This window comes from Mustela lutreola, chromosome 1, assembly GCF_030435805.1.
Source record: "Mustela lutreola isolate mMusLut2 chromosome 1, mMusLut2.pri, whole genome shotgun sequence".
In the NCBI taxonomy this organism is placed as follows: domain Eukaryota; kingdom Metazoa; phylum Chordata; class Mammalia; order Carnivora; family Mustelidae; genus Mustela; species Mustela lutreola.
In genome coordinates, this window is record NC_081290.1 from 274,694,104 (window position 1) to 274,703,774 (window position 9,671).

Sequence of the window (9,671 nt, forward strand, 5' to 3'; positions counted from 1 at the left end):
GCTGTCTTTTTTCCATTGGACATTCTTTCCTGCTTTGTTGAAGATTAGTTGACCATAGAGTTGAGGGTCTATTTCTGGGCTCTCTATTCTGTTCCATTGATCTATGGGTCTGTTTTTGTGCCAGGACTGCTTTTATTTTTAAAGATAATTTTTTAAAATAGATTTTATTTATTTATTTGACAGAGAGAGACACATCAAGATAGGGGATACAGGCAGGCAGAGTGGGAGAGGGAGAAGCAGGGTTCCTACTGAGCAGGGAGCCCAATGTCATGCTATTTCCCTAGACCCTGGGATCATGACTTGAAGTGAAGGCAGAGGCTTAATGACTGAGCCACCCAGGTGCCCCTGAACTGCTTTTTGTAAATTCTTACTAGTAGATATGGTGGATAATAAGACAATGGTAATTCCCACCCTCGATGAGTATTTAAGTTTATGCAATATTATGGAATATTACACCTCCATAAAGTTTATGGGACTTGTGAAGATTTGAGGAGTAAAATTGGAATTCTTGGTTTCTGATTCACCTGCAAATCTTTCCTATTTTTAATTTCCCAGTAACAGATAATTTCAATCATAATTTGTATGCATCTGAGTTTTAGGCACTAGTGCTCAGGTGGCCTTCTTACACAAAAAATTCAGTCCTTCTGAAAGTCTTCTCCTTTGGGTTGCAAATTATTGTCCTCTTTGTGATTTGACTCATGATTCTTTGAGTGTGTTTCTTTTTAAATTAATTTATTTGTTTATAATTTTCTTTTTCAGCATTCCAAGATTCATTGTTTATGCACTATACCCAGTGCTCCATGCAATACCTGTCCTCCTTAACACCCACCAGCAGACTCACCTATCGCCCCACCTCTATCCCCTCCTAAACCCTCAGTTCGGTTTTCAGGGTCCACAGTCTCTCACGCTTCATCTCCCACTCCGATTTCCCCCAATTCACCTAACTTTCCTTCTAATGTCCTCCATGTTTTACCTTACGTTCCACAAGTACGTGAAACCATATTATAATTGACTCTTTCTGCTTGACTTCTTTCACTCAGCATAACCTCCCCCAGTCCCGTCCATATTGTTACTAAAGTTGGGTATACATTCTTTCTGATGGAGGCATAATATTCCACTGCATATACAGACCATACCTTCTTTATTCATTCATGCTTCTTAAGAGTCTTCAGGTATTCTTTTAAATGTTGATGTAACCCTGCATTTTGTTGTTGGCTCACTTCTCCACACTACCCACCTGATATTTCCAGGGCACAGTTGGTGTGGAGTGACCTTAGCCAATTTCTTGATTTAAACTATCATTTATAAGTGGTCATATCAAAATCTAGTCCTACAGTTCTAACTTGAATTTCATACTTTAAAAAAAAAAAAAAAAAGTGCCTACTGAAGATTTTCACGCATATATTCCTTGACTACTTAACTGTGTTTCAAGCTATTCTCATTGCTTTACTATTAATTCTGAACTCCTCAACCTGAGATACCATTGCTAGCCATTAGAAATTCCCTTCATTATCATTTTCCAGTCCTTCCTGGTTTTGAGTTTAGGCTGGTGTCAGGAGGATGTGAGGAGTGAGGAAAAGCTATGAAAAAAGAGAATCAGGAGCACATGGTGGCTCAGTGGTTTAGCCTCTGCCTTAGGCTCAGGTCATGCTCCCATTCTTGGGATTGAACCTCACATTGGGCTCTCTGCTCAGCAGGGATCCTGCTTCCTCCTCTCTCTGCCTGCCTCTCTGCCTAGTTGTGAACTCTATCTGTTAAATAAGTAAAATCTTTTATTTTTTTTTTTTTTTTTTTTTTTTTTATTTTTTTATTTTTTATTTTTTATAAACATATATTTTTTATATACATATATTTTAAAAAAAGGAAAAGAAAAAAGAGAATCATAAATACAGATCTCCACTCTGAACTTACTAAACATATAACCTGACAAACTGCTTAACTTTCATGAGTTTTAGTGTTTGTTTTGTTTTTTCATCTGAAATGTCATTTTTAACACCTAATTCATGGAGTATTTATGTGAATGAAATGATATAACTTAAAGAAAGTGATAAAAAGTTTATAAAAGGCATTTAATAAATATTGGTGTAATAAAATTATTTCAATAAAATGAATTCCTTAACAGGTGTCTTTACTAATATTAGTTGACAAAACAAATGGAAGTGGATTTGAAAAATATGAGGATATATATTCAGTACACATACTAATCTTTAGATCACTTGCTACAAATCTGTGGTTCTTTGGCGGTGGGCTCAGCTATAACACAGAGAACAGAACCTCTGGTTTTGGAACACTATACTGCTTTCCCTGGATTGTTCTTGCAAATAAATTACCAGAACTAGAGTAGCTTGTCACCAAAAGCATAGATATTAACTTAGGGCACTGGGCCAGGGATCAGAGTAGTTTCTCAGAGAACCACATCCTCTTTTGCCAAAGACACTGTTTTTCCTTCCTCATGTCCTCAAGAATCTATATTTTCCTTTTTCTCCTGTATCTTTGGTCGTCCAAAGGTACCAAATACCAGCAAGGCACAAAGAATCACCAAACCTGACTCTGAAGAGGGTTAACTTATTCTAGTGTGTTAGAACCAAAAGTTAAACATATTACAACATCTGGGATATTTCTGATTAATAAAGAAGGGAAAACTTTAGGGAATAATATTCTCTAAGGTGCTAATATTTTATATCATTATTTCTTAAAATATTCCCTCCAGGATGCAGAAAAAGGCATTTCTTTTTTTTTCTGTGTTCCATGGGAAGGCTGCTTTCAAAAATGGATGGAAATGTTTGGCACTAATTTATGGTGTTCTAACAGGTAAGTGACAGGTTGCTTACACCTTTGTACTCAGAGAGGCATCATTATAAAATAATTCAATATATTTAATTGTGTCTTGTGACTATTGCTCTCATATTGTCTGAGAAGGGAACACGAGAAAAATAATTTTTCAAAAGTTTACTGTTTATATAGTAAAGAAATAAAATGAAATGTAAGATTTGGAGGAAAATAATCTTTTGCACTCAGTAAATATTTTATGAGTACCAGGTAAGTGAAAATCTTTTTGTGCCTTTCTATTGTTGTATGGGGGTGGAAGGATGGATTTCATGTTGTAAGGTTTATTATAGTTTCTTGAGATAGTAGAATGTGTAAGGTTCACAAATGCTTTCCATATAAGATAGCGGAGGAGGATAGGTTCTCAGTATGGATACTAAAATTAGAAGAATTTAAGCCTGGTGATAATCTGAAGAAAGGGTCAATAGAGACAGTGACTTTTACAGCTTTGTGAGAATGCTAACTTTCTTATCTCCAAGTGACGGTTTCAAATAGAAAGTTGTGTGGTACCTTGGTGACTCAGCTGGTTGAGTATCTGACTCTTGATTTCAGCTCTGGTCATAACACCGGGCCCCTCATTGAGTGCCACATGCAGCTCTATGCTCAGTAGTCAAGGTCTCAAGGTCTGCTTGATATTCTCTTTCTCTGCCTTACAACTCCCCCCTGCTTTTTCTTTCTTTCTCTCTAAAACAAATCAATAAATCTAAAAAATAAATAAAAAGTGGTACATCACAGCATGAAGTTATTATTCTTTGTATGTTTCCAAAATAATATTGTAAGAATTTAGTTTGCATTTGACCCACATTTGAGACGTAGTCTGATTGCTGAACAACTGCTTCTCATGGAAATTTGGGGGAAACATGACAATGTGGAGGCAACATGACATCATGAGATTGAAAAGTGCCACCGTATATGTGGGATGGTTTCTTTTTTAGTCCTTCTTTTGTTTAGGCTTTTAAGGGATAAAGAATCTGGAGACAGTTTATTAACCTTCACAGGTGGATTTTGCATAGAAATGAGTATAGGGGTTCTGCCAGAAATGGAAGTCTAGTGTAACCAATCAGGGAGGGTTAGGTAGTTGAAGGAAGCCCTTCAGCAAGCACTGTGGGTGCTGCAGAAAAACAGATTTATGGGGTAGAATTATTCACCTGACACTATATTCCACTCGCATCTATTCTCCACTTTTTTTTCTGTGTGCTTTTCTTTCAGGTCTTCTCTGTTACCTCCAAAACCAACATGTAGTTTGTTTGTTACTGTGCTGACAGTTTTAGACATTCCAAAGTTGGCTACACTTGTTTGAAAAGTTGAGGTAAGAGCAATACATTTTTAGAAGATGTGTTATTATTCTAGGGCTATTTGTCCCTAGGTCATTGCAACTAATTTTTATATCATATTTTGTGGAGAACCAGATGAAAGTATTAACATGTCCTTGAAAAAAAAAATGGACCTGTGGTCATACACTAAGATTTGGACAAAAACATACCTCAGTTACAAGAACATAAGAAAAGAGCCAGGCTGTCCTTGCATTCTTTGTGGGTTAAAGAGTCTTGTAGAAAATCCTAATGTTTAAGACAATGATTTTTATGGGTGTCAGTGTTCCCAAAATCTTACATGGCTGTGTGATGCTCTTCATGGAACTCTTTCTGCTCCATGTTACTACATTGTTTAAAATCCAGCTCACTTCTTAGATTTATAAGTTAGGATAATATTTGTCTGTCGGCCACACATAATAGAAACAGGGGATTAATGATGTGGATGTATTCTGTAATCCGAATATTGCTAAAACCACCAGATAACTATATTTTAAGAAGCAATTGAGAAAATTTAATTAGGATCTACTAAGTACCTATGTGATACAAGGCGTTGTGGTTGGAACTTTGGAGAATAAAATCCTGAGAATAAATAGTTTTCAAAAATTCCTACTCAATATATGATCTTACAAGAAAGGCTATAAAGGATGGCATTGGAAAATAGGAGTGAGAATTTTTGTGTGTTTGTTTGTTTGTTTTTTATCATAATGTAAATACTGAAGGCCTCCAGAGGAAAATTCTTTGAATTGCATCCTAAAGTTTAGCGACAACTGAAGAAGGTAGAAATGTTGGAGGAATGGAGGAGATTATTGATTAATGATTACAGATTAAATATTTGATGAGAACTCACAGTTACTAACAAGTTAATGAAAACATATGTATTTATGTTAAATTATCTTAAAAATATATGCCCACATGTATATATAACTTCACTTCAGGAATGAATAGTCTAAAGTGTTGATATCATAGAAACCTAAACCATACACTCAAAAAAGTGGTCACAATCAAGTAATATAGTTCCAAGTTTAAATATTTTGTGATGGATCATGCTTTCAAATGAACTAGGAAATAATGAACTTATTATACTGATTAAGACACCAACTAATTTCTTTGTAGTTTAAAATCTTTGACAAAGATTACACTATCCAAAGAAAATTAAACAACAACAACAAAAAAATGGAATTCTGAGGTAAATAACCTCAACAGACACTTTCCCAAGAGTGGTTTTTGCTTTGGAGGAAGATAAGGTTCAGTTCCAGTATGTTGTGGAGAAGAAATTTTATGAAGGGAGAGGAGAAGATATATAAGGAAAATTTTCTGTCTGTTTAGTTTATCTGTGCTATGGCTACTCACAGCTTTCAAGACAGACATCAAAGGTATAGATGACTTTGAGAAGGAACACAATGGGATAAGTAAATCTTCCAAGTTACATTTCAACCCATCACATTTCAGGTTTTTTTTTTTTTTTTTTTTTTTTTTTTTTTTTTTTTTTTTAAATTTTTTATTTTTTATAAACATATATTTTTTATATACATATATTTTTATCCCCAGGTCTGTGAATCACCAGGTTTACACACTTCACAGCACTCACCAAATCACATACCCTCCCCAATGTCCATAATCCCACCCCCTTCTCCCCAACCCCCTCCCCCCGGCAACCCTCAGTTTGTTTTGTGAGATTAAGAGTCACTTATGGTTTGTCTCCCTCCCAATCCCATCTTGTTTCATTTATTCTTCTACCCACTTAAGCCTCCATGTTGCATCACCACTTCCTCATATCAGGGAGATCATATGATAGTTGTCTTTCTCTGCTTGACTTCAGGTTTTATTTTTACTTGCAGGTAGTGCACTTTCAACATCATCTTGACAGTAAGATCTAGAGAAAAGATTTTGTTCTTGGAAGTGAAGTCAGTGGTCATTTTTTCCCCAAAATTTGAAAAAAGGAAATCTTCATTTGAAAGGAATGAAATTTGAAACTTGGATGATCATTGACTTTGCCAGGTTAGAAAACAAACTGAATGAAGTCAGTTCTGACTCTTCCTCTTGTCTAAAACTGTATCTGACTCACTCTTCTGAATTTCTGCTCTGTTACAAGGATGTGGGATTTGGGGTACCTAGATAATACAGACCCTACTGGGAATTATGATCATAATGATCTGGTCCTACATGAACTATCTGGTGACATCTCCCCAAATGACCTCAGACCCAAAGTGCTGAAACTAAAATTTGGATTAGTGAAAGCATGAGCTGTCGAGTGATCATATCCCCTTTTCATTTATACATAACCTCAGGGATTTGGGGTCCACTAAGGAGTGTTTTATAGAAATGGGAGGGAGAAATTTAGAAATGCAGATATTTGAGATATAACCCACTATCAAAGAACATTCATTCACTTATCTGCATTAGTGTCTGTCAAATACTAAGTATCATAAATGTGTATCAAGGTAATAGCATATTATTTAGAAGGTGAGATATTTCCTGTTCCTCTTTTCTAGCTGTAATATCAGGGAGAAAATATTTAGTTAAAGAGGGCATGGTATATAGTTATAAAATTATATATTTTTAATGTATGTATATAATATATAAAATATACAAAAATATTCTCCATAAATATGTATAATAAATACAGGCTGATAAACATATGCATAAAGAAGATATTCTTTATAGGATGAAAACCAGGTGTGATATTTTTTATTTATACCATGAACTCTAAGGGCAGTCAAATATATCCAAAATGCCAACTAATACACCATCAAAACATGAGCCCAAAGATATGTTAAATACATAAAAATAATGACATTAGTAATAAAATGGAGTCATATCTTTTAAACATATTCATCAAATTGGAAAAATTAATGAGAATCACTTAAATGCTACAAGTTTGTATGCAAAGAGTGCTCTAGGGAGATATAACCTTCACAAGATTGTTAAGACTCATAATGACCTTATGAATTGATCATTAAAAATGAAGGAAAAAAACTATTGCCGTGACTTGTAGAAACTCATTCCTAAAATATTAATGATGAGGAATATTTAGTTTGCTGGAAATATTCCATAAAATCACACATCACACCATGAATTAATTCCTTTATTTTTTGCAGATCAACACATTTGTACTCAAGCATCTCCTAATTGAAGAAATCATGCGGCTGAATAATGTGACTGAGTTCATTCTGCTTGGCTTAACCCAGGATCCTGTTAGAAAGAAAATAGTGTTTGTCACTTTCTTGCTTTTCTATTTGGGGACGTTGCTGGGTAACTTTCTGATTATTACTACTATCAAGACCAGCCAGACACTCGGGAGTCCAATGTACTTCTTCCTTTTCCATCTATCTTTATCTGACACCTGCTTCTCTACTTGCATAGCCCCTAGAATGATTGTGGATGCCCTTTTGAGGAATACCACTATCTCATTTAGTGAGTGCATGATACAAGTCTTTTCACTACATTTCTTTGGCTGCTTGGGGATCTTCATCCTTATCCTCATGGCTGCTGACCGCTATGTGGCCATCTGTAAGCCTCTGCACTACACAACCATCATGAGTCGAAGGGTCTGTACTGTTCTAGTGGCTATGGCCTGGGTGGGGTCCTGTGTGCATTCTTTAGCTCAGATTTTTCTTGCCTTGAGTTTACCTTTCTGTGGTCCCAATGTGATTGATCACTATTTTTGTGACTTGCAGCCCTTGTTGAAACTTGCCTGTGCGGACACCTATGTGGTCAACCTACTGTTGGTGTCCAATAGCGGGGCCATTTGTACAGTGAGTTTTGTCATGCTGATGTGCTCCTATGTTATTATCTTGTATTCTCTGAGAAACTACAGTGCTGAAGGGAGGAGAAAAGCCTTCTCCACCTGCATCTCTCACATCATTGTGGTCATCTTGTTCTTTGGTCCTTGCATATTCATATACACACGCCCGGCAACCACCTTCCCCATGGATAAGATGATAGCTGTGTTTTATACACTTGGAACACCTTTGATCAATCCTTTAATTTACACATTGAGGAATGCAGAGGTGAAAGATGCCATGAGGAAGTTATGGAGAAAGAAGTTAATCTTAGATGACAAAAGATAATATGGTATTGCAAAGTTTTCTTCATAGTTTGGATTTTTCTAGAAGTCCATTGAGAATCCTATCTTTTTACTGTGGTGTTAACATCATCAGGGGTCATGAGAATTCATTTCTTCAAGAATGAACATGTAGGGGCACCTGAGTGGCTCAGTCAGTTAAAGCCTCTGCCTTCAGCTCAGGTCATAATCCCAGGTTCCTGTGATCTATCCCCACATCAGGCTCTCTGATCAGCAAGGAGCATGCTTCCTCCTCTCCCTGACTACTTGTGATCTCTGTCTGTCAAATAAATAAATAAATAAATAAATAAATAAATAAAATCTTTAAAAACAAAAAACAAAACAAAAGATGAATGAACATGTACACTGGTTAGTGTTGAGCCATTTTCATATGCAGAAGAGACAGCACCGGGTACGGACATGTCAACACACATGGCTTAGATATTCACTGCTGTGTCTCTAACTCTCTTGCCTGTCTAGCATGGTTCTGGTTTTGACCTAGTGTTTTCCCTGCCCTTCTTCATGTTGTTTTGTGGTGTCTCTGTTTATAAGTTGTGTTTTATTTGCTTATATCCACAGCTTGGCAGGCTTTTCCTCCTTCAAATGACTTCTTTTGTATTAGACACTTCAGTCACATCAAGTCTGATCATGGAGCTTCAACTTGGTTGTTCTTTTTGGTTGACTGAGCAGAAAGCACCAGATTCAAATGATTGTAAAATCTTCAAGTTTTAAGGGACAAGCTATTACTTAGGTAATTCTCTTTTATTTCTTGGGGTCATACTTCAAATTCTTCTAATATTTATTTAGGTTCTTCTAGAAGAGTGGCAGAATGTAGTGTAAATATTTACCATTCTGAAGAGATATTTTTACCTTGGGTTGTTTCTCATGGTTGGGGTGGTACTCTTTGTATTCTTTTTGTAAAAACTTTTTGCTTCTTCAATGAGCACTTCTAATTTGGGGGAAGCATTAAGTTTTTCTTGGGTCATACAAATTATAAAATTTTATTTATACTTTTGGGTTATTATGATTGGAGCTTACATGTCCCAAATTAAGTAGATATATTTATGTGGGCTATAGGTAAAGCATACAAGAAGCCAATGATTTAAATAGGGAATTTGGATGTGATAACTGATAATATTAAAACTCACCAGGGACTTTTTAGGCTTTGAAACAAACACATTGCAGATTTGGGTTATCTTAGTGAGTTTTAATGTAATCTAGAAAAGAGGGTGACTTGAGAAAGATCAAGGTATTTGGATAAAAACTATATTTATGCAGTGGTGAGGGATATCACCTTTAGTCACCGTTGATCAACATAGCAGTATTGAATTACATGATCCCTAAGAATCTTTCTGATTTCAATCTATTTTATTATTTGCACTTCTAAAAATTTATTTTAATTTGTTTTCAATGTTCCAAACTTCATTGTTTATGCACCACTACCAGTGCTCTGTGCAATACATGCCTTC

The 9,671-nt window shown here is 35.6% G+C and overlaps 1 protein-coding gene across 1 annotated transcript; it reads left to right on the forward strand.

The window, feature by feature from the left end:
• The first annotated feature begins 7,279 nt into the window (after positions 1-7,279).
• On the forward strand, positions 7,280-8,209 carry LOC131822561 (olfactory receptor 4C16-like). The gene has a single exon (XM_059158851.1). The coding sequence runs from the start codon at positions 7,280-7,282 to the stop codon at positions 8,207-8,209; it is 930 nt and encodes a 309-aa protein (XP_059014834.1).
• Positions 8,210-9,671: the final 1,462 nt, after the last annotated feature.

Bases quoted from the DNA above. Each gene is read 5' to 3' on its own strand.
- LOC131822561 (XM_059158851.1), top strand. From the start codon at position 7,280: ATGCGGCTGAATAATGTGACTGAGTTCATTCTGCTTGGCTTAACCCAG.